General features: G+C 49.2%; 2 protein-coding genes across 2 annotated transcripts in view; both read right to left on the bottom strand.

Annotated features, from left to right (window-relative positions):
* The window catches only part of MROH2A (maestro heat like repeat family member 2A), a 43670-nt gene extending 36438 nt beyond the window's left edge, over positions 1-7232 (bottom strand). The window contains exons 1-3 of the mRNA XM_030326115.1: positions 7083-7232; positions 2477-2608; positions 2032-2194 (exon numbers count right to left, since the gene is read on the bottom strand). Coding sequence (XP_030181975.1) covers positions 2032-2194; positions 2477-2608; positions 7083-7232 — 445 coding nt within the window. The remainder of the gene's footprint in view (positions 1-2031; positions 2195-2476; positions 2609-7082) is intronic.
* A 3890-nt stretch (positions 7233-11122) lies between these two features.
* On the bottom strand, positions 11123-25194 carry UGT1A1 (UDP glucuronosyltransferase family 1 member A1). Its single transcript, XM_030326311.1, has 5 exons — positions 24107-25194; positions 16155-16286; positions 15455-15542; positions 14947-15166; positions 11123-12539 (listed from the first exon to the last, which is right to left on the bottom strand). The coding sequence occupies exons 1-5, from the start codon at positions 24968-24970 to the stop codon at positions 12242-12244; spliced, it is 1602 nt and encodes a 533-aa protein (XP_030182171.1). The 5' UTR covers positions 24971-25194; the 3' UTR covers positions 11123-12241.
* Positions 25195-25377: the final 183 nt, after the last annotated feature.

Here is a 25377-nt window from a genome sequence, read left to right as displayed (position 1 = left end):
CGGCTGAGGCCACAGGATAAAGTGTGGAAGTCAGTGGGAGGTGAAAGGAACAGACTGGAAACAAGTGAAGGGGGAGGAAGCAGGAAAGGAAGGAGACCGGGGACAGGGAGACAGAAGGAGGAGGAAGAGGAGGAGGGGGAGGAGGAGGGGGAGGAGGAGGGGGAGACAGAACCATAGGGAGGAGCTGGCAGAGCAGAAAGTCAGGGAGGGGAGACTGAGCCTGGCTCCTGGATAGATGCCTGGCTCTTTACGTGTCCCATCAAGGTCCTTGGATGAACAAAGACACGGGGAGACAGGCAGCAAGAGAGACCAGAAGAAGGCAACAGGCGGGCAGAGAAAGGAAGGAAACCGAGGGACGCTGGGGGCAGAGAAGAGGCGTTGTTGGGGGAAAGGGAACAGGTGACAGAGCCACCTCCCCTCCAAGCCTGGCCCCTCCAGCGGCCGTCTCAGAGCAGCTAGTCCCCTGCCCCCCGCCCCACTCTCTCCACCCACCCGGCCCCATCTGACCAGAGCCCCTGCAAAACGGGACACGCTGGCCCCCGGGCCCTTCCTGGGCCACCGCCCTTCTCGCGGCTTCCACACCACCGCCACCCTGTCCCCGTCTCCCTGCCAACTCTCTTCCTGACGTCGGGTTTCTCCGAGCTGGGTTCTGCCCGCCTCCTCTCCTCTGTCTGCATCTGTGGGCGTGGACGGCTTTGAGCACCACCCACACGCCAAGACTCTGGGAGGAAGGCCCCCCACACCTGCCCTCGGACTCGACTCCGCATCCACCCATCAGCTGGCCACCTGACCCCGCCCCTCGAAAGTCCCACAGGAATGTGAACTCAGTGCACCTGTCCGGCAGCCAGCTGCTCACGCCTGAAGCTGGGAGTCTTCCTTGGCTCCTCTTTTTTCCTTCACCTCCAGCACAGAACTCATCAGCAAGTCCCATCAGTCGGAGCCTCATTCATCTCTCCCGTCTGCGCACCCCTCACCAGCCTGGCCCCAGCCTGAGCCACCATCGCCTCTCACGTACACACCTCTCATCCCTTCTCCACCCACACAACAGCTAGAATGTTCTTCCTGGAACCTGCGTGTCACAAGGCAACCCTGCAGCTTTCCGGGGCTCTCAAGTAAGGTCCAGACTCTACCACACCCACCAGGCCCTGCCAGCCTCTCCAACCCCACTTTCCACCATCTGCCCTCACCCTAACGACAGCCACAGTGACCTCTCAGTCCTTCAGAGAAGCCGAGCCTTTCCCTGCCTCAGGACCTTTGCACATGACGTTCTCCGTGCAGAACGCCCTCCCGCATCTGGTTCTTCACCATCGTCTCGTCCTTTCGGGTCACAGCTGAAATGTCGCTACCCCAGTGAGGGCCCCACAGAGGTGAGGTCCCCTCCCTCCTGATCTCAAACAGCCACCAGGCTGTTCTCGTCACACCACATGTCATCTCATATGATGATGGCCGATTTTCTTGTTTACTTGTTTACCATCCTTTATGGAGGTGGGACCGAGCGCATTGTACTCACTGCCACTGTGCAGCGGGAGCTCAGCGCCTGCTTGTGGAATGGGGGGGGGAGGGGAAGGGGTAAGAAGGAAAAGAGATGAGAACACAAGAGAACGGGGCCCGAGAGGGAGAGCGGTCTGGAGAAAGAACGGCAGAGGAACGAAGAGACAGAAATGAGAGGCAGGAACACGGAATCTTGACAGCTGAGGGAGACACGGAAACGGAAAGAAGGAATGCCAGAGGAAGGTAAGGTAAGAGGGGGGATGGTTGAAGCGGGAGACAGGGATGAAGGAGAGCTTGAGTCGGGATGAGCACTGGGCGATGTATGGAATCGTCAGGTGACTGTATGACATTCCTGAAACTGATATTACGCTGGACTCAAAAGAAAAACTTATAAAATTTAAAAACTAGAAAAGAGAGAAATGGGGCTGGTCAGAGAAGACAGAGGCAGTGACCGGGAGGGAGCGCCAGGCCGGCCTGCGGGGCCAGACCGCCCCCCCCCCCCCCGCCGCCGCCCCAGGCTGAGGACCCGCGTGTGCCTACCGTTGCCATTGGCCAGTTTCGCCAAGGTGACGATGACGAATTCATCCGTGAGGTTGAGAGGCTTGAGGTGGTGCTGCAGCTCATACATGACCAAGTTGAAGTGGTTGCGGGACAAAGCCACCAGGGTGTCGCTGGCCACCTCTGCCTTCACGTAGCCCTCCACCTGCAGGGGACGGGGGAGGGACGTGTGTCTCCACCACCCGCTGGGCTGCCATGAAAACCCTCCTGCCCCACACCTGCTCCAGCTCAGGCTCCGCCTCTTCTTGCCCCCCTCCCCACCGGTCACTGGACCAGAGAAGCCAAGCCTCTCCCTGCCTCAGGGCCTTTGCACATGATGTTCTCTGTGCAGAACTAAATCCTGCATCCACCCCAGGCCACCAACATCTCAGCCCCTGGGCTGGCAGGGGAGGGGGCCAGGGCAAGATGGACCCAGGGGCTTCACTACCTCCAGGCTCTCCCTCATCTCCTTGGAGGCGATGGCGACCAGCCTCTGGACGCCCTGATCCTCTAGCTCCCCCTCCTGCTGGATGATCTCCTGGAGGATGTTGTAAATGTTGACTTTGCGCTGGGTGGAAATCTGGGAAACGATTACGGGCGGGCGGGAAGATCCTGGAGTAGGTTGTGGCACCTGGGATGGACCCAGCCCTGCCCCCAACACAGCCCACCATCTTCTCCCTCCACTGGCCCTCCTCCCATATACCCGTGATTCGCAAGATACGTGTATTTGATCTTTGTCCCCTTTCTGGTTTCTGGCACAGAGCTCCTAAAACCCTTGGGAGTTTCCTAAGTGATGAGAGCCCTGAAAGAGTTTGTACCTTAATGAGGTGACTCAGAAAGCACCCAAGGATGGGGGCTGGCTGCCAGGAGAACCGTCCCTTTCATTAGAGGGTCGTAACTTTCAGCCTTGGAGTGGGGGAGGAGCCGGAATCCGAATGCATTGACCATAGCCAATGATTCAATCGGCGGTGCCTCTGTAATGAGGCCTCTGTAGATCGCAGATCAGGGCTCAGCGAGCTTCCGGGCTGGCAAACACGTGGGGATTCTGGGAGAGCGGTGCACCCCAAGAAAGCACAGAACTTCCGCACCCGTTCCCCGTGGCTTCCCCTCTGCATCACCTCCATCTGGCCATTCCTGAGTTCGATCCTTTTATAATAGACTAGTAATCCAGCGAGCGGTCTGTTCCTCTGAGTTGTGTGACCCACTCTAGCAAATCAATCAAACCCAGGGAGGGAGTTCGACAGCCAGTCGGTCAGAGGCACGGGGGGGGGGGGGGACAAGCGGGGGCGGGGGCAGCTTTGTGGGACTGAGCCCTTAGCCTATGGGATCTGATGCTGTCTCCAGGTGGGTAGGTCAGAACTGAGCTGAACTGTGGGACGCCCCGCTGGTGTTTGAGAACCGCTCGGTGGCGGAGGGGGGTGGGGAACCCCACACGCATTGCAACTGGTTCCAGAATGAGTCATACCCCACCTGGCGGTTGTCCTCAAGCCGCCCAAGAGGCAGGCCCTACCGGGTTCCACCCCCGACACCTTTCTCCGCCCTCCCCCCATCCGACTCATCCAACTGGCCCTGGCGGTGTGGCCCGCAAATCTGTTCTCTCTTCCCTCTTCTCTGTCCGGCAGAGTCAGCAAGACAAGAGTCACATGGTCAGCGCCCCCAGATTCTCCACACACTTGTCACTGGCCCACTTGAAAGCCCAAGAACGCAGTCCGCCCTGGTGGGGGAGCACTCAATGCCAAGAAATGTGCCTCTCCCTTTTGATTCCTAGATGGCCTTATCGCCATCTTAAATGACCCCGTTTAAGGTAGAATTGGACAAAGAGACCGTATTCCCAGACCATGGCGATTAAAATAACCCTTATTGAATCAGGCTTGACCAGCTGCTCTTACAGAATGAGTGTGGGCCGTTGACATGGGGGCCATGGCCCGCAAAGCCCTTGGAAAGGGGCCTCCTCTCTGTTGGGAGGGCGGCCACTTCCCAGCAGCCCCAGAGGCCTTGGAAAAGGCACCTCAAGAAGGAAGAAAGTCACTCAAACTTATATGTTCACCTAGTGAAATCTGCTCCAGAGAGTCGTGGCCTTGTTTGCCTGGTGTCGCCCTAGCGAATAACTGAGGCTTCTAAACTCCAACCAGAGATTCCCATGAAAATCCCTGGAAGTAAGAAAACTGGGGGGCCTTGGCCGTTCGGTACTGCCTGGCCCTGGACCAGTGTCCCTCAGTCTTTTTTTTTAGATTGTACCCTAAAGAGCCTTCTTAGACATTTTTTCCTGATTGCACCCCTCCCCATGAAGCCTTAATTCCCCGAGTATATGACGTATCTGTTTATGTGCATCTCTGTACTTGATACATAAAAAAGTAAGGTTTTCTTCAGCGAATCCATTTTACCCGGGCGTGGGGGGAACAGTATCACCCCCGTGGAGAATGCATGCTCTAGATTTTCAAAGAGAACTCAAGGACACCTGTAGGCTTCATTAACACTCCTGCAGGACCTGTGTAAACAGCCAGGTAAATTTTAATAAGACCAGCCTCCTCTGTGATCAAGAGGCATCTCTGGAGAATATTTATGGTCACAAGGCAAAAACTGTCAAAGACTTGGAAACTGACCTAAAGACAGGCACCAGAGGAGGTCTTGGGGCTGTCTGCAGCCGCTCAAAGATTATGGGGCCTCAAGCGGGGTGCACCCTTGACCCCCCGTGATTGTCTAGGCTACGTTATCTGGGGACAGAAGCTCAGTCCTAGGAAACTGATACGAATGCAAATGCTTCCTCCCTAGCAACAAAAATCATTGCTGTTCCTGGCAATGTCAACAACTTTTGTCTGGTTTAACAGATTTTGACATTCTGCTGGCTCCTTCACTATTCAATGAAGAACGGAAATCTCCGAAACAGGTTAATTTCAAATGTGCCCACGTGTTTAGCGTCTATGTATTGCCACTGATTATTGACGAGGGAGCATGGGGCGAGCTGAGGACAAAGTACAGGCTGACAGCACCCTCCCCCCACCCCCGCCAGGTGGGATACGTGTGATATTCCCCAGACACTCCTGGCTGCCCAAGAAGAGGGGAAAGGAAAGAAAGCAAATGGTTGACTGATGGAGATCCAGGTCACGTAGGACGGGAGTCTCCTTCAGTTTACGGATGACTTAGTAACGGCAAGAAAAAGGCAATCTTATCCAGAACCTAATCTCCAGAAACCTATAGACTCCGTTTCCTGGAGCCCTCATATCACCCTCATCGAGATGTAAGGGGGTTTAAGTGCTTGCCGTGGTGATGTGGGAAACAAAGGCAAATGAAAAATTAGATGCCCGTACTGCCTACAGCCCAGTGACGAGTCTTGAAACAGACAGAGTGACCTCCCTCTAGGAGCTCGGCTGCCTCCATGATGACACTTTGCTAGGGACAAAGGGGAATCTTGGCTTCACATTATCCTGACCCGCCCCCCACCCCAGGATCCTGTAAGTCTGCTTTAACATATAAAAATTCCTTGATCTCAACTCCCCAAGATACATGCAGGCAATCATACTCCAAGCTTGTGGCCCCCTGATATACATCTGAAGGGTCTCATGACTGAGGTTTTACTCAACAGTTTTTCTAACAGCAGCCAGCCCCTCAAGGACCTGGAAACCTTGCTTCAAAATTCCTTAGAGACTTACGCTGTCCCTAACCCCCTCCCAACCTGAGGTATATAATGAGTTACCTGTCACAACCCAACGCAGCTCTTTCTGCCCACAGGTCCTGTCCCTGTGCTTTAATAAAATCACCTTTCTGCACCAAAGACGTCTTAAAGAATTCTCTCTTGACCATCGGCTCTGAACCCCCCATCACCCCAAAACCCCATCAATTATGGCCTGGGTGTTAATCATGCTCTTAAATGTTTTATATCTCCCGACACCTCGGGGCCTCGATGACCCTGGAGAGCCCACCCCTCCCAGGCTTAGCCAGTTACTACCAAGAGCAAACAGCTCCCCGGGGAGCACGCTTTTCAAATGCAAACCAGCCAGTCCAAAGCCGGTACCATCCACCTGCTCTCCCACTGGGAGCCACTATCCACCTGCCCCTAATGACCCCAGGGCCACATGCCAGACAACCAGGGACAGCCCCGATACCCAGAGCCCGCTGAAATTGTTCACACTAGCCCATCTTCAGCCTGCTCACCCCGCCTGTCCCATCCCCCCTCCCCCCACCAGAGACCACAATATAGACTCTTGCCCCCGTTCCCTCCTCGCTCCCTCTGTTTCCTGGCCAACCCTGGTGCTTGCTCATGTGGCCCTGCATGATATGGCCTGTCCCCCCCCCCCACCTCCTAATAAACCCACATTTTAAAAGTCTGTTACAAAACCCTTTGCCTGTCTTTGCTCCTCACAGCGGCCACCCATCTTTCTACAAAATCAAGCTTTCTCTAAAGAATTCCTACAAAGATCTCCCGCACTTCCCAGCCCCAAAGGCTACAGGACAGTCTACACTCCAGCAGTTCTCAACGTGTGGTCTCCAGACCAGCAGCCTCAGCATCACCTGGGAAGGTGTTAGAAATGCTGATTCTCAGGCCAGCCCCACAGACCTACTGAATCAGTAACTCTCAGCACGGGGCCCAACAATCTGGGTCTTAACGAGCTCTCCAGGGGACCCTGATGCTCTGCCCCAAACTCTGCCCTGTCTTGCCCACCGCGATTTCCCGTCACACCGCCCATCACTCCCTCCTACGCCCTCCACCCCACTCCTGTCCCTGGCTAAGCAGTCTCCGGGCTGGCCCAGCACTTTGCACCCGGTTCTGCTACGTCTTGGCTGCCCCAGGTCTACCTGCTTCACTCCTTCAACATCTTTGTGACTACGTTCGTGAGCCCTAGGACAAGGGCTCCCCAACCCACTGTGTCAGAATAAGGCAGCTTTTTAAAAATTACCAAAGCCCCAGGCTCCCATGGGTCCTGTGAGTCAGAGCCTCACGGTCTTGCCCGTGTCTGTGCCCCAGCACCCAGCCCTGTGCCTGCGATGGTCAGTAATGTGTGCTGACCCACGGGTGGCTGGGCTCCGAGGCGGGGCCGGGGGCCAGCGGGCCCTACCTCGGGCACCTGCAGGCAACGGATGAGAGCGTTGATCACCGCGGAGGGCTCCGTGGTGGCCTTCTCCGTGATTATCACCGAGGCCAGCATCTTCCGCATGTCAGGACCTGCCCCCCCAGCAGCGTCCGTCTTTGCTGACCCGCTGTCCATGATGTTGAGGAGGTTTGTGACTTGTTGGAAAGTACCTGAGACAAGGTGGTGCAGGGGTGGCGCTGAGGTGGCCGTCGCGGGAAGTGCTCCCGCGCCCAGGCCCTCCCGACGCGGCCGGGGAAGCCATGCTCTTGCCACGATTGGGCGGGGCCTCCCTGTCCTCTGCAGACAGAGAAACCGAGACCTAGGCTGGGACACGCCCTCAAGGAGTCAATGGCCAGGACTGGACGGGACAGGAATGCAGGGGTGGGGCCGACTTTCTTACCTCCGTCGTCTGGCTCCAGGGGTTCCGGGTCCTCCGTTTCCTCTGCCGGGTCCTCATTTGAGCCTACCACTGCTTCTGTCATCTCCTCCACAAGCTCTTCGGAGACAAGATTTGTATAAAATCGTTGGTGTACCAACACAACCCAAGAGACCACCGCCCCCCCCCCCAAGAGTCACACCCTGCATAACCCTCTCCCCTTCGGTGTGGGCAGAACCGGGACTTGGCTAGACCCGTGTTCTAACCAGTAGACCGAGGTCAAGGTGACAGGAAGCCACTCCCAGGGTCATGCGCTCTCATAGCAGCCTCTGTGTTCTAGGGATGGGAGAGGGAGTCTCACGCTAGCCTTGAAGTTAACGGCGTGGCCTAAACTGCCTGTGGAAGGGACCCTGTGGCAAGAAGCTGAGGACATCAGTCCTCCAACCCCATAAGCTTGGAGGAGAACTAAGCTCCGGAAAGGATGTGTCTGCGCCAACACCGTGAAGGCAGCCTGTGAGACCCCCCGACTCCGGATCCCCGGAAACCGTGCGATGATAGACGGGCGTTGTTTTAAGCCACTGAGTTGATGTCATTTATCACACAGCAGTGGCTAACTTGGTTAAGAAGGGCCCTTGCTCTCCCTTCTCTCCACACCAAACACTAACGATTAATGAGAAACCCACCTCCGCCGTCCTCGTTGCTCCTCTCAAGGAGCTCTCGTAACATCAGCAGCTTCTCAAGGGTTGACCAACAACACAAATGTCAAAATGGAGGACTGAATGCTCCCAGATCCGTTCGCCCCCTGACCAGAGTTCCCCAAGCCTGAAACTCCACAGGCTCTCCACCGTCCTGAGCTCTTTCCCTCCTGGGAATCTGTTGAAGAGCTACTCTGGGACTTAACTACTGACCTTTCCTTGGAGTCCCCTCCTGGTTGGCACAAAAATACACCATAAGGAGAGGATGCCTAATACACATCAAAGGTAATGTGGACAAGGGCAGGTGGGTCGTCAAGGAAGTGGGATGGTTGGCTTCTCAGACGTAATGTGGATGAGGAAGAGGTCTCCTGGCAGGGTGGGAGGGTTTCACTAGAACCATCACCGTTAGGTCGCAGACCCTTGGAACTCTGAGATCTAACTGCCTTCCTGAGTCTTGATCAACTGAGGGTTTCAAGGAGTGCGCAGGGCCCTGTGTTAAAATGCCACATTATGTTGTCACTAGACGTTTCTTTTATCCATATGTGCGGTGGAATACGGTGGCCTGTTTGGGAAAGGGGCATAGCGAGAGCGGGCGTTATCGACTACCACATCCCCTGGGGATGCCCTGTTGGTTTGCAAGCTCCACAGAAGCTTCCGGGGTGAAATCTGAAACTGGCCTCTGTACTCAGAGGGCGGGGAGAGACTGAAGAAGCCACTCCATGTTGGCAGGTGGCAGTTTTCATAAGCAGGAGAACTTACACAGGAGTTTCATCTTGGGCAGCATCAGGACAAGTGGATCTCTGCACCCGCCAACCACAACTTACAAGTTTATACAGAGGTCTTAACCGGGTTCAGTCACCTGTACCGTCAAGGTGGCCTCAACACCATCTCAGTATCCCGAAACGATCTCCTTGGACATCCTCTGGGAGTGGGAAAGGCAAGCAGAACCCACATTCCAAGGACAGGAGAGGGGATGCAAAGCCTCTGATTTCCCAGGTCCAGCTCACAGGTCAGCTGGCAGTCATGTCTTCTCATTGACCTCTTCACTTCCACCCTGAGGTCATAGGACCTCCGGGTGGGAAGATGTGGTCAGGACAGCTGGGGTGGGATGGGTGACAGAGGGGTCCCGGGAAGAGGACTCTTCCTCCCCAAGGACTGGGTGGCTTACAGGATGGGGCAGGGGGTTCCCCCTGACAGGTAAGAGAGCAGGTACCCCATTTTCTGAACCAAAAGTGGAGCCCAAGATTTTCTCATCAGTTGTAGCTGTAACAGGCCAGATCAAAAGTTTGAGCAACGAAATATTGGCCTTTGGAAACTTGCTATGCATTACAGGGCAATAGAACAAGACTCAGAGCCACGTAGGTCCACGACGGCTTAGTGAAAATTCCCACTCAAAGTTTGCCCATGCGGCCAAGAGGCCTGCTCCTCAGTCTCTGATAGCGGGATGCTTTTTGCCCTTTGCAGCCCATTTCTACTTCATTGAAGCCAGATGGTTGGAAAATGAGCTTCGCAGGCATGGTGCTAAACCCTTCTTCCCCGTAAAATTCCTGCGTCGTTCCTCACTCTGCCCTTTGGAGACATACTGACCAATATGGAAGAGACACAAGAAGACAGTTATCACATGCCTCGCTTTCGTGGCTACCTCTCCCACTCTCCTCTGGGCCTGCTCTTTTCCTTCAAAGATCATTCAAATGACACGCTCCCATTCCGTTCCACAGACCCTACCTGCCTGCCCGCTGCGAGCAGCTAAGCACAGCTCTCCATGTAGAAGTGGATATAGAAGTGGGTAGGGCGTGCCTGCATCCTCTGACAGTCTAAAGACCCAACCCATGGAAGATCGTGGGTTTAGGGCCAGCACTGAATGTATCAGTTAGCCATTGCTGTGTAACAAACCACCTCAAAGCTTAAGGACAGAAAACAACCATTTACTGTTGTTCATAAATCTGTGGGTCAGCTGGGTAGTTCTGTTGCTCTGGGCCATCTCTAGCCATGGAGTTGCTCGTACATCTGCAGTCCGCTGGTGGGCTGAGTGAGGGCTGGCTGGTCTAGGACAGCCTCTCACAGGCACCTGGCAGTTGGCTAGCTATTGGCTGAAGAGGCTAGCGTGATTGGGACACATGTCTGTCACACAGTAGGACTCACCCAGGCTGTTTTTACAGTAGGTAAGTGGGCTTCAGGAACAGGAAGGCCTCCTGACGCCTAGACCCAGAAGTGGTACCCACCCACTCTGTCACATGCCACCAAAGCAGGTCACAGGCCAGCCGGGGCTTGAGGGGTGGGGAAATAGATCCTCCTCTCGATGGGAAGAGCTGCAAAGCCACATTGTGAAGGGCCTGGCTATCAGGAGGGGTGCAGAAAGGGGCCGCTTTTTTGTCGCACATATAATGAGTACAGAAGCCATGGAAAAAGTGAGATGCCCCTGCACATACTATCCAGAGAAGACACTAAAGCGATGAGATCAAGGACAAAGAAGAGGGCTGTACTTGGTTTTCTGAAATAAAAATGCTTTTTGGGTTTCTTTTTCAGGGGAGGGCAATAACATTTGACTCCTGTATAATCCATTCATGAAATCGGCCACTCTCGTGTGCTGTCACTCTACCGGGCTTCCTACCTCTGCTTCTACAGGAACTAAGTTGAAAATAAGTATCTGTAGAAACCCGTGACTTTAAATGCACGAGAAGCACCAAGGCAGGATGTGGGGAAAACGGACACAACATAAACGTGTAGTGGACACATCCGGGAGCCTGTCTCCGGCTCACTAGCTCCCTCTCCCCTGACCACCGGGGTCAGTCATGGCTTCTGGTGGCCATGTTTTCCCTGTGCAACCCCTCCCTCCACATTCCTGATTGGACGACCAAAAGTTCAGTCATACTGGTATATTATTTGCGGAATTAGCACGGGTGGCGTAACAGCAAATAAATGCAACAACAATGAAGAGAGGAACACCTAAGAAATAGAATTTCTATGAATTTATTAATGTCTTTAGTTGTGGAAAACATCAGAGAAAATACGCTTGTGAGACAATGTGCTTTGGGCTTCCCTCAAATTCAGATCCATTTGGCACACAAGCCATGATGATACCCTTGAGCCCACCACTCATCAATTTTATACATCATTCTTTTCCCTAAAGCCAGAAATCAGACACTGTTCTCAAAAGAACCTGTGCCAATGATTTATTTTGTTAAGTTTATTTTTATTTATTTTGATAGAGAGAGAGAATGGGAGAGAGAGAATCCCAAGTAGGTTCCACGTTATCAGCACAGAGCTGGATGCGGGGCCTGATCTCACGAATGCAAGATCTCACGACCTGAGCCAAAATCAAGAGTCAGACGCTTAACTGAATGAGCCACCTAGGCGCCCCTAGGTCATTCATTTATTTCAAGTAAAGGCACTATGCCCTAAAGGAACAAATGTTTCCTTCTTTGTATACACAAAGTGACATCTGTGAAGCATGAATGCAAGTTAGGACCTGCCATTACTGGTGACAGAATTGATCGCAACAGTCTACAGAAGCCAGACGACGATGTTAGAGCTGTCCTCCCAGGTAGAGGGGGTAAGACCACCTGGAACCTGTGCCCCCAAACAAGCCTCATTTGCTGAGTAAGAAAAGTAATGGGAAGTGCAGGAGGCACCTGTCCAACCCCCCTGGAAAGTCATCCGAAGTGACGAACGTAGTCCAAATTAAAGATCCTAAAGGAGGCAGAAAACATATTCAAGTATCTCTACCTCTAGGTGTGACTAGCAGTTAGATTGCTTTTATTTTAAAGTTTGTTTATCTGTTTATTTTTGAGGGGGGGAGGGGAGGGGCAGAGAGAGAATCCCAAGCAGGCTCCACGCTCAGTGCAGAGCCCAACTCGGAGCTTGACCTCACAACCGTGAGACGATGACCTGAGCCAAAATCAAGAGTCAAATGCTTAACTGACTGAACCACCCAGGCGCCCCTAGATTGTTTCTATTTAAAAAAAAAACCACGGGGGTATCTCCCTTAGGGCTAAGTATTTCTTGAATAAGCATAACAAATTTAACGTTGCCTCTGGTTGCAACTTTGGGTCACCTCACTCCCCACCCACCTCTCAGTGTGTCTTAGACTTGTGAGATTTCTTAACTCGTCCTTTTTTCCCAAAGCACTTCCGGCAGCCGAAGGCGCAGCATTTGTACGTGATGAAGACAACGCCCAGCACAATGGCCAGGAGGAAGCCGATCACGTCCACAGAGTGGTATTGGTACCAGGTGAGATCGTGGGCTGCAGGGCGCAGGTGCGGGGCCCCCTTGTGCCTCATCACGAACTCGACCCAGAACACAGCCAGGTCCAGGGGCTCGATGGGCCGGTCCTTGTGCAGGCTGGACAGGCGCATGATGTTCTCCTTGTAGCTAAACACAAAGACAGTGACGTGAATTCTGGAACACCAACCATACCGACCATCCTCCCTCTAGGCTTGCTGTGGTTGGGAAGGCTCCCAGATTTTACAAACTTGGTAGAGGAAATGTGTTTCTATTATGGCCAAAAAGAACACACACACACACCATACATCACACACACACACACACACACACACACACACACACACTAACTGGTCTTTATCTCTGAAATTAAAAAAAAAAAAAAAACGTAGAAAGAAAACAAGAAGCCAAAATTATAATATTAAATTATTTGAACCTAGCTTCCTGTTTTCTTCTCTTCTTTTTCATGATATTTTTGTAGGAAATTAGATGACTCTTTATAATAAGAGAAAGAAATAAAGGAAAAGGTCATGTCAGAAATTATAAGCAGTTTCCCTCTCACAGTTTTAAACAATCACATCTACTCAAAGTCAAAGCCATTTGTAAGTGCCCTCGCAAGGTGGCGGCATACTTTCCATTGGTGAAGCATCACACCGTCCAAGTGCTAACTGTAGCATGAGGCTGTGTCTATGCAGCCTGGGAAACAAAATGGGTTTTTGTTTATTTTAGACAGCGTTGGTAGCTGAATCGGAACAACCACATCCAAACTGGGTTAGATGTTTCACCCTTAGTGTGGATGCACTGCGAGAAGAAAGAGAAGGTAGGGGAGGAAAAAAGGAAAGGAAAGGGAGAAGAAAGAGAAAAATGGAAGACACTTTTATTCAGGAGTAATTAGGATAATTGCCACCTTTAAACAGGTCTGCCATTTTATTTGGATACATTATTGTACTGTGATAGCAATATTTGACCATAAGGCCTGTTAAACATCTTCTTTTGTATAAATCTTCTCTTAAACAAGATAGATTTTCTATAACTTTCATTCACTCATTATTTATTGAGCACCTGTTATGGCCTGGCTGCATCGTCTGATGTCTTTATTTTATGTCCCCGTGTAGAGTGTTGGGAACAGGGAGATTCACAATTAGGTAGCGAGAACTCACAAACAAATGCAGTTAGCTAAACTCTCAGGCTGATTGATGAACGTTTTTAAAAAATAAGAGAACTTTTACCAAGTCATTTTTAGGTTCCAGATAGTCGTCTGTATCACGGAACAAAAGATCAAAATTGCATTACGAATGTGAACCTCAGGAACGAGTTTTGTCAGCACGTGGAGAGAAGTCGGGGTTCCGTGGCGCCGATGTGTGAGCAGCACATCCTGACCCCAACAAGCTGGGCGGCCGGAAGGCGCCATTCAGAAGAGAGGGATGGCACCCACCGGGCACTCTGGGCATTTACCCCTGGGTTATGTGGGCTTTTCTTCTCCATCCATTGGCACCACACATGTGGGCACCCCACCTCTCCCCCATTTTTCCTTGCCCAGCCTCACTGTGTCACCCTGTGCAATGTCTCCTCCCATCTGAACACACTCCAGTTTTCCACATCTGTCCTTCTAACTGATGTCTTTTTCAAGATGAAGCAACTATGGGTGAAGACTCCACTCTCGTGGAGACACACACATGCACACGCACTCATACATGCACATGCACACGCGGGCTGTTAATTGTTGGACGAAGTCCACCCTGGCTATCAATTCTTCCCACAAGGTTTTGACCAAGCTGTTACTAGTGAACTTGACATCAATACAATAAATTCCACGCAAAGACCATTTGATCTGATGGCTTTTGCCTCTTGAATTCTTTCAGAGCCATATTTGAATAAACTCACCTTTGCTTTATCACAAGCCTTTGGGATATCACATGACACCCCCCCCCCCATTTATAAATCCCCATGAACAAAATTTCTCACGGGTTTCAGTGCTAGAGAGAACTATGCTTCTAAGCTCTTTGTTTTTATCTTATGGACACTAGGTTCATTACGGAATATTTCTCTCTTTGTAGAATCTCATACAGTAGACATCTACTTGGTGACAATATTTTTTAACAAATTGAAGTTTTAAGCCTACCAAGGGAAATAATATTTAAAATCAGTTTTGGGGCGGCTGGATGGCTCAGTTAAACGTCTGATTCTTGATCTTGATCTCAGCTCAGATCATGAGCTCTAAGTTTGTGAGATCAAGCCCCACATCATGCTCTGCACTGACAACCTGCTTGGGATTCTCTCTCTCTACCCCTCCCCCACTCGTGCTCTCCCTCCCTTCCTCTCTCTCTCTCTCAAAATAAATAAATAAACTTAAAAAATTAAAAAAAAACTCTTTAAAATCATTTCTATGAGAAGTTCTCTAGGAATTAAAGCATCCTTTAATGAAATGCATAATAATCATCCCAAAGTCATCTTACTTATTAATTAGGTTTTTATGTATTTGTTTTCACATTTGAATATTTATTGTGAATGAGATGGCCAAGATACAAGTAGTATTCCTCTGTACGTTTTCTCTTACCTTTTGTCATTGATGACAGCTTTTAGGGCATTTGCTAAATCTTCAGAAGTCATTTCCAGGACGTTCAAGGTCAATCCAGCCCCCCGGGTCTCCATGCGCTTCGCGTTGTCCATCTGATCACCAAATAAGGGCAGCATCACCATGGGAACGCTGTTGCATATCCCCTCGTATATGCCATGGGAGCCAGAATGTGTGATGAAGGCACGAGCCTTCGGGTGACCTGAGAAGCAAAACAGGGAAGGATGCCAGCAGTCAGGTCACCGAGTTGCACGGTCTGACACCATCTATGCTCTGCAAGCATGCTAAGGACTCAGTGCCATCCACATGTGGCTTTTGCAGAAGTCTGCAGAGGAAAACGTGGGGTGAGATACCCCACGAGGTAAAAAGCAACGTGGAATACGTTGGCCATGATATGTTCCAGCTAAATAATCCTTTAGAACAGCCACACGCAAGCCACTTTCGTAATTGCACTTGGGTTTGACCTACACGCCAGAGCCTGCTCACATACCAAGCAGATCATTTTGGGGAAGCCACTTGACAAGTATTGTGTTCTTCGCAAGATTTGGTGGTGGAGTGCCAGTATACCGCCACAGGACCTTGCAGAGACAGGAACAGAGTTTAAAAACACAATGATTCCGAAACATCTGCCACAGTAGCTAGAATGTAGAGTCCACTGAATGAACATAACCTTGGCAGGGGAGGGAGGTGTAGCAACTGGGAAGGCTCCTGGGGACTGGTAACAGCTGTGAATTTGTGCAAATCCACCAAGCTGTACATTTATGACTTTTGCACATTTCTGCACTTCGGGGGAAAGTTTACTTAATGAAACGAGTGGGTGTAGAATTATAGGCGCAGCAATGTAAGAAATGAATCCTGTGTCCTGACCAGCAGCTTTTTTTGTAGAAATACTCCTTATGTAGCATGAAGAAACACTGTCCTGTTCATCTTGTCGATAAAATAAATTCTCCTTAATACGCTGTTGACTTTCTTAGAGAAAATGAGACCTCCAAGGAAAGCAGACCGCGGTTTAACAGAACAGTTGAGAGTGACATGGTAAAAAGACCTTTGGATTAGTAATCAGGAAGTCGCAGGGAACCCCAAGCCTAAAGTCCAACTGATAGGATTAACTCCGATACTAGAAGTCTGGGGTTCCAACTCTTGTGAAGATACAGATACAGAAGGTACAGAATCGTATGGCATGTTCTTACTGTCTGAGGTATTTTGCCCAAAGCATCAGCAATCTCCATAGCTTTCTCCTTGGGAATCTCTGAGACCATGGAGCCCAAAGAGAACACCACAATTCCATGTTCTCCAGAAGCATTAACATAGGCTTCAAATTCCTAGAACCAGAAGAGAAATTTACAGTTAATTTTCTTCTCACGTTCTTTGGGAACTGCATCCATTCAGCTATGAATCCTATCTCTTCATGTTAAGAATACGCGTGTCTCTGTGTGTGTGTTAGAGACACACAATATTAGTGCATGTTATAGACTCCCTTCCCCCGTTATTCCTTCCACAGGAGGAAGGCTTCTTGCTTATCTGGTTATCTTCTGGGTTCTTCTTTGAGATGCAGAATCCAGGTAGTGTGCTAATTTCCCAAAGGAAAAGCAATCAGAGGGAAGACCAGATCCACTTCCCAGGGGCTTCAAGCATCTGAGAGCATCTTGGGAGAAAGCAGGCTTTCAGGAAAGGGATTGATGGAGAGAGCAGCAGGCAGTGTGGAAGGAGGGAGGAAAGGTGGATGAGTGTCACAGAGAGGGGAGAGAACCGTTTAGCAGATTGGTGAAGGGAGACATTGGGAGAGAGGAAAGCTGCCCAAAGAGAATTTCAGAAAGCTTTCTGCAGACTCTAAAACTCCTGCACAGCCCCTTTAAGAAAATCCACAGTAAAGATGTGTATTACTTTTCAAGGCTTCTGGAATATTCCTTTTATGTTGAAAGAACGAATGAGTCAAGGCACGAAGCCGCAAATAGCTTTGAGGATGAGGCTCACAATTAAGGAAAACCCTCAAATAGCCAAGACCACCTTTAACAATTCTTGCTTTCCCACAGCCAATACACGGGGGTGATTGGGGATCATATTCATGTCAACTCAGTGCTGAAATTTAACCAGTCAACCTGGCATTTCCCCACCTTTCCTGGAGAAGAGCTTTCTGAAGAATGGAAGTCAACTTTCCTGCCTTAGCAAGAACATACAGAAAGACACCTGAATCTCTCTTTGCTGGTTTCATAAAATACTGTCTAAAGCAGAAAATCTCCCTGAGCGTGAGAGATACAAAAGCGGAAGAGAAAACCTTGCTAAGTGTGCATCAGTATCTGAGCCCCCTCTGTGGAGTTCAGAGAAGGTCAGGGGCATGTGAGAAAACCCTGAGTGCCCAAGCCACCGGGGGGCGGGGAGGATAAACAGGCAGTGAGTCTCGACCCACCCGGCACATGACCCCCCTGGAGTGTTCATGTCCCGTTCCAGAGATGCTTCCGTGTCCTGATTCCTTCGAGCAGTATATCCTTCGCCGCCATCCAAGGAAGATTGCAGCTGCAAGGCCGCTCCACTCCTCCAACCGTGACCGCCATCGGGCATTGCAGCCTTGGCTGTTAGGACAAAGCTCCAGACAAAGCAGTGGGGCTTGTTTCTGAAGAAACTCCTGGACCAGATGACCCAAGGAACAAGGAATGAAGAGCAGAGAGGGGCTGTGTGACAAGCCCTCCACCTGGGCCTTGCGTGCAAGACTACGTCATTAGAAAACGGCGGGGTCTAAGTCAGCCTTTCCCATTGCGGATACTGCTCTATTGCGACGAAATCATCTTCTTTTCCGAGGAGCAACTTTTTTTAATGGAGTGAGTTTTGGTGTATTTGAACTGCGAGTGGTTTTCTAGTGAATAATGAATCTGACAACTACTGGAAGATGAACGATCTGTCGTTCCCGTGGATGAAGCAGGGGGATGGGATCTTAGAAGTGTCTGTGTGTATAAGAGTGAGAGACAGTGATGGTGGGGACCCCACTAGTAAGTGCAGATCACAGATTATGACCTATTGAGGCCCTACCCCTGAAGTAATAAGGAATCGACTTTAGAGACGGATGTCAAACAAAAGCTCTGAGAGGTAGCAACCAAAAATTAATCCAATCAGAATAGCAGTATTAGCTGCATTGAGTCATGAGTGGTGGCTGTGACCCCCGGAAGAGAGTAAGGAAACCCCCAGACTCAACCCTCAGCGATAATCACAGCTCAGTCTGCTCTGACCCCAACCTTCAAAGCCAACTCCAGAGTACTTGGTCATGAGGCAAAGTACATACACACTCAGGCATGCACACATGCACGTGCACACACACAGCGTGGCAATTCCACATAGAGGAAATAGAGCAAGGTGTGAGTATGGCAATTTCCCCCCAACTGTAGGTTATCAATGATCTAATTAACTCCCTCAGAATCTCCCAAATGGTTTTCTATGTCTCCCAAGAATGCCACGGATATTGAGACTGTGTGATGCAGTAGGGTTTGCCCAGAACTGAGGGGTTTCCTGGGATATGACACTTTCAGTCCCGGACAGACCAGAACACTGGCCACCCTGGAGTGACACATAGAAGACTTCTGACAGGCCTCAGCACACATGATTTTAAGGGACTTTTTTCAAATTTGGTTCAGAGCATGACCAGGAAAGCCCCAACACCTCCTCAGGGGTGAGCCTCCTGCCTGGTCCTCACCCCCATCCCATCCCAGCAGCTCTCTTCAAGGTTTCTAGCTCCCAGTGGCTGTGTCCTGGGCCTTCTCCATGGGGCTCATCTGAAAGGTTGGGAAGGCCAGCATCATCCTCCCCACTGCCATGCTGCATTTTTGGTTTGTGGCAAAGACCTCCTAAGGATGGCTTTTCTGAAGTCCTTCCTCCCCAGGATGCACTACATCCTCCTTTCCTGGGGAAAGATGGCTCCTCTCCAAGGACCTTTTGAGCTCTTTCTCCTGAGTGAAGGTACATGGCTTACCTCACTTCCAGGACCTTCCCTTCTGCATGAAACCCACTCTTCCTCTAACTATGTCTACAAAGGGCCATATCTGGTTTCACCTCCTTGCACACTCCTCCACACCCACTCAGCACCCAGCCAGGTGTGATTACCGTAAAAAGGAATCCACAGGTCCGTAAACACCCAAAGTTAAATAGCAAGACTAAAGTTTAAATGTCACAGAAGTTCATCTACAGATCACGGAAGGGCAAACTGCAGAGCTGGTGTTGTCATGGGCAACGTCCACTCTCGGCAAGCTCTTCTGGGATTTAATAATGGTGAGGTCCACACCCTACTGGCAAAACTTCCCATGAACCTGGCCCTAACTCCACAGACTCTGGTATGGTCAAAGAGTGAGGCGGTGTGTTAACTGAAGATAATCCTCGATTCCTCCACCTCTTATCCCCTTCCAAAATGCACGAGGCCACCTCTGAAGTGAAAACACCTGCCCACCTCATTGAAGTCTTTAACACAGATCCTAGCTTCTGCTGAGAGTTTAGTATTTTCAGTTCCAGGCCTTTATTAGATTTTCTCTTCCCAAATGGCTTCTGTTTCTCAAAACCCTTGGTGAACATTTGGCATGTTGGAAACCAGTTGCTTTATCATTACGCATGCAGAGCCACTGACAAAGACCACAAGCTTCCTTGCTCACCAGTCTCTCTTCTCTCCACCTCTAAGTCTCTGTCCTCACCCACCTTCTCTTTGGGTGTTTTCCTCAGACCCAACATGTCTGGGTGGATATCATCTCTGAATCGCTGCTGTCCACAACGATGGTCTCTCACTCTGAGCGGGGAACGATATCTTGGAATTCTTGAGCTTCATTCCTTTGCTCTTAATGCTGTTCTACTATCTTTTGTCCATCAGGCATCCCACACATGTCTGATGCCAGGTGTGCTTTCCCTATGGAGTAGGGACTTCCCAGAGTCCCTATGGACTCTCCTTATCAACTAAATATTGCATCTTTATTCTTGAAGATCAGGACTTTGACCAAGAGCATTGGGACCAGCACGATCTCTGCTAAAGGAATGGGAGCATGGAGTAAGATTCTTTAATTAACAAAGGGGATGTGGGGTGCCTGAGTGGCTCAGTTGGTTGAGCGTCCAACTCTTGATTCCGGTTCAGTTCATGATCTCAGGGTTGTGAGATCAAGCCCTACATCGGGCTCTGCACTGAACATGGAGTCTGCTTGGGGTTTTCTTTTTCCCCTCCGCTCCCTCTGCCCCTCTCCCCCACTTGCACTCCCTCCCTCTCTCTCTCTAAAATAAAAAATAAACAAAAGGGAAAAAAGAAAATGAATAGCAACTTGACAAACCAGCAAAAATCAGGAAAAGGAAAAATGACCACATAAAATAAAAATAAAGTAAGTTGGGAAAGTTAGAATCCAATCTATCAATTTTTAAATGAACTGCAAACTGGCAAAATTCTCTCAACCAGGCTAAAAATATCAGCTCCATGTTATTTAAAAAGAAAAAAAAGAAAGCTTGAAGACAAAGGGGTGCCAAAAAGACACTAGGGAAATAGCAAGATAGTGCAGGAGCGGTGATATTAATATCAAAAAAGTGGAATTTCAAATTAAAAATATTAAGTAGGACAAAGAGGGCTTCTGCCAGGTACAGTTTACAAAGACATTCTCACACTGAGGCTTGTTTGCACCAAACAAGGCAGCAACTAACACTCAGTCAACACAACTCACCACTTAGAGAAATTTACAGGGGAAAAAATATATGGAGGGGCGCCTGGGTGACTCAGTCGGATGAGTCTTGACTCTTGATTTCGGCTCAGGTCATGATCTCATCATGATCTCATGGTTCGTGACATTGAGTCCTGCATCAGGCTCTGGGCTGACAGTGCAGAGCCTGCTTGAGATTCTATCTCTCTCTACCCCTCCCTCCTCTGCCTCTCTTTCTCTCTCTCTCAAGATAAATAAACTTTAAAACATATATATATATACATATATATATATATATCTCAATAAATGATGCTAAAAACTATGATACTGAGAAAGACAGTTGATAAAATTCTGTAGCCACTCCTGTTAAACATCCTAAAGAAGAAAATCATTTAAATAAATAAAGGCTATTTGCCAAAGAACAATGGCAAACATAATACAAAATGATGAAATGAAAATCAATCTTCAGGGGGCACCTGGGTGACTCAGTCGGTTAAGTGTCTGACTCTTGGTTTCGGCTCAAGTCATGAGCTCACAATTCATGGGTTCGAGCCCCACATCAGGCTCCATGCTGATAGTGTGGAGCCTACTTGGAATTCTCTCTCTCTCGCCTCTCTCTCTGACCCTATCCTGCTTGCATTCTTGGTCCCTCGCTCTCTCTCAAAATAAATAAACCTTAAAAGAAAAAAAAAGAAAATCAATCTTCATTACAATCAGGAGCAAGAATCCTCGTGATTGCCAACATTATTCAATTATTTTGAAAGATTCTAGTGAATTCAATAAGACCAATATTTGAGGGGCGCCTGGATGGCTCAGTCGGTTGAACGTCTGACTTCAGCTCAGGCCATGATCTCATGGTTTGTGGATTCAAGCCCCACATTGGGCTCCATGCTGACAGCTCAGAGCCTGGAGCCTGCTTTGGATTCTGTCTCCTTCTCTCTCTGCCCCTCTCCCTCTCACACTCTGTCTCTCTCTCTCTCAAAAATAAACATTAAAAAAAATTTTTTTTAAATAAGACCAATAGTTGGCATGGAATTTACAACAGAAGAAATCACATTTTCTTTATTGATGAAAGCCAGCCTACTGGTTTTTTAAATGACAGAATCAATATTTTGAGTTGGCTGAATTTTTATTTGGGGCTGAATAGTGAGTAGATAACCAGCTACAGGCAGAAATGGAAAAACTATCACATTCACAGTAATGACCAGAAAAAAAAAAAGGTAAAATACTTAAGAAAATCTGACCCAGAAAGGAACAGAAAAATATGAAGAAAACTACAAACGACTTGATCTTTGGTTAAGGTAATATTTGAAGTAGCACCAGGAAGAGCAAGTCTCTGGAGTATAAATTTCGTTGCTAATATATATTAGGTGACAAACAGAATGCGGCCCATAGATACCATGAAACATGGAACGTGTTAAAAACTAGATAAATTTAGAACCAAAACGACATTCAGGACATACTGATTAGGTGAGCAGTGGGGATATATTGTTACCTTATTCGTAAACGAAGAACAAAAACTTACCTACAGTACCTATATTTGTATGTAATTGTAGGAGTCCAGAAAACTGGTGGAGATCACTGCCTATCTGGTGTCTAGTCCTCAGTTCACGCCCTTTGTTGGTTTTCATTCATTCCTTTAACAAACATTTGGTAAGCGCCTATTAGACTCTGATATTTAACGCTGATATTACACCATCACGGCAGACCTTTGCCAAGTGTTAAGGATGCAGTGACGGGCAGAAGTAGTCCCCGCCCCCACATGTATGGAAGAGATGGGTCAATAAACAATTATCTAAATGAAATGACTGCGGTATTTAATGGGCTATGAAGGAAATAGCACAGGACGCTATCTTGGAGAGAAGGACTCCCTGAGGAAGTGATATCGCAGCTCATCTGAAAAATAAAAAGACAGCCACCTCACAAACTCAGGCACAGCATCCCAGAAGGACAGACCGTCAAGTTCAAGGGTCCTGAACCGGGAAAGATTTTGGAATGTCCCAGGAGTAGAAAGAAGGCCAGTGTAACGGGGGACATTCCATGCAGTTTATAAACAACCCTTCTATTTCAAATGGAGTTTCTATTATGCATGCACATCTCCAAAGTTTTAAATTTCAAAGTAAATGTCAAACAATCATTTTCACTTGGATCCTATATAATGATGCCAAAAATATTTCTCTTTAATTTCACTCTTAACTTGGCCATGCTGACTAGCTCTCTTTCCTTTGATCTACGATGTGCCCACTGGTTTGGTAATATTTCACCTTTTCCTATATATGAAAGAGAATTATGACTGGTTTTCTATTAACATGAGGTTTTGTCATTTTGCTTTCTAAAAACTCAACACCATCTCCTTTCTTAAGCAGATAACCTCATCAGGCACATACTTCTCCAACAGGCCTGCTGGTCTGTTGGGGTATCAGAATCTTATTGGTAGGAGTCACCAGATGTCACTTCACATTATGGGGGAGGAATCAGAGCCTCACAGAGGTGATCTGGTCATGCAGCAACGGAGTGGAGGCATCCACACAGCACTGGAATTCTCCCGCAGGGTTCTTTCTGCTGTCTAGAGTTTCTCCTTGCCGTGACATTAACATGATCGTTTAAAATGTGAATCACAATGGAGTCACCCCGGAAATAAGATTCAGTGCTGTCTGAGGGTGAGTAGAGTCCCTTTAGTAGAAGCCAGACTCAGAATCTGCAAAGTGCCTAGGTTACCAATGGATCCTCAACCAATACTTGTGAAATAAATGAACAAATGCCCACTGAAATGTGACCTTCTTGGAGAATCCTTCCCAACCTCCCAACTGACAGAGACTCTCCTGCTATTCTCTATCACCTCCATTGAGATGTGGGAAGAAGATTGTGAATGCTATGTTTTTGCATCCCTCAAATCTCTATGGGAAAAAAATTAACTTAGCAGCATTGCAGAGGATGAGACTCAGGACCTTTCTGCCGAATGCCAGGATCAGACTGTCTCATGTTTACTTATTAGAAGACAGGGGACTGCAGGACCCGGCTTCCTAGCAGATTATCGAGTAACTGGAGCTTCAACACCAGAAACATAAAGGCAACTTGTGCCACCATGGTCCATAGATGTCAAAGAATTATTCTAGCAGTCTTGAACCTTGGGTGTCTAACCCAGTTAAGGGCAGGAAGGTGCATGCTGCAGACTTTTGTGCTCTGCAAGGATCCCTGAACTCACTGCTCTGTGCTTACGGCAATTAACCTTTGTTGCATCTAATTGGTTACTCTCCACTGGAGCCCAAAGTATGCTTTCTTAAAGTGTCCTATACAAAGAAATAACCCAGAAGATGATTCCCAAGACAGATACAAATTACGACCCCAGACCCGGGAGATTTGTACAGCAGAAACTAACGAAAGAGGGCATGTGACACTACCTCAGCGTGCTCATTCAGCATATGTCAGGGGCAAGTTCACCCATCCAAAGTACTTGCAAGGAGACAGGCTTGTAAAGCTCCCCCTCAAATACCCACCTGGGACAGTGGCTTTTTGCTGGCACAGTTGATCCCACCAATAAAAACCATGTTGGGCATGATGGGCCTGGAGTAATCCTTTACAAAGTCACTTTTGAAAAGCCAGACCGATGCGGAGCCCATAAGGTCCTGGACAGTCACATCTTTCTGAAGGACTTCCGAAGCAAGTGACGCATATGGGGAATAAACCACATTGCACAGGAAGCCCTCTGACACAAGAATGAGCATGTTCTTCACCCGCTGTAGGAAAGTCATGTGATCTGAGTTAAGGGACAGAACCCTGGGCACATAGGATGGTGGGCTGGGGCAGCGGGTACCTTGAAAATCTAGGCCGCATGGCAGTGAGTGCAAGAAGAACACGACAGGCAGTGCCAGGCGCAGGGCCACGATGGGGCCACAAGGAAGGAAAGGGTCTGTCAACATGGCATCGAAGCCGCTTTCCGCCAGGGAGGCCATCAGCTCCTCATTGTACAGTAAGTGGGAGCAGGCAGACAAAAGCAGAGCAGAGTCCTTCTTGACCCTCTTGTATGTCTCGACCACACGCTGCAGGAAAGGCTTCTTCTCAAAAACCCCGAGCCCGAGACCAGTAAAAGACGCTTCCACGTCCTCCCTCCGGAATGGGACGGGGTAGCTCTTCAAGGTGTAAAACGCTCCTTCTTTAATGTACACGGAGGCCTCAGGAGCTATGACCACTACGTCGTGTCCCCGCTGGTGCAGCCGCTGGATGACCCCGAACAAGCTCAGCCAGTGGCTGCCGTCCACTGGGACCAACAACAGCTTCCCGCCCTGGGACAGAAGGGGATTCAGGGCACACAGCAGCAGGCTCAGCACAAGCGGACGTGGCCCCCGGGACCTCGCTGCCATGGTTCTCCTGTATCGGCTACCAAGCCTCTCACCTGCCAAAAGTTTGCCCTCCTCTACTTATATGTCGCAAGAACCAATCTACACTCAAAGTTAATGTTTGATTGTATCACATGACTGTCGCTGTCAGTCAGCTAAAGATCGTGCAACTAACGAGGGCTAAGAGCTTTTCTAGGTCTCTTTCCCCACCCCCCAAGTATTTTTATTTTGTATTTATTTACTTTCAAGTTCTTATTTTCATTCCAGTTAGCAAACCTACAGTGTAATTTCAGTTCAGTTCATTTCAGGTGTACAATACGGTGATTCAACACTTCCCTACATCACCGGCTGCTGATCAGGACAAGCGTACTAGGTCTCTCATTAGACAACAACCGTTTGACTGGCTGGAATTCTTTTCCAACCACTCAGGT

Source organism: Lynx canadensis, chromosome C1 (genome assembly GCF_007474595.2).
Source record: "Lynx canadensis isolate LIC74 chromosome C1, mLynCan4.pri.v2, whole genome shotgun sequence".
NCBI classification, from domain to species: Eukaryota; Metazoa; Chordata; class Mammalia; order Carnivora; family Felidae; genus Lynx; species Lynx canadensis.
The sequence above is the reverse complement of the archived record's forward strand: the minus strand, read 5'-3'. Positions and strand labels throughout refer to the sequence as shown.

What these genes read in the sequence shown, in the direction of transcription:
- UGT1A1 (XM_030326311.1), bottom strand. Translation starts at nt 24,970, where the DNA reads ATGGCAGCGAGGTCCCGGGGGCCACGTCCGCTTGTGCTGAGCCTGCTG. An exon ending in GCAAAAAGCCACTGTCCCAG is followed by an intron (nt 16,287 to 24,106) that starts GTGGGTATTTGA and finishes TTCTGGTTCTAG; the next exon opens with GAATTTGAAGCCTATGTTAA. An exon ending in TGGGCAAAATACCTCAGACA is followed by an intron (nt 15,543 to 16,154) that starts GTAAGAACATGC and finishes TGTCTCTGCAAG; the next exon opens with GTCCTGTGGCGGTATACTGG.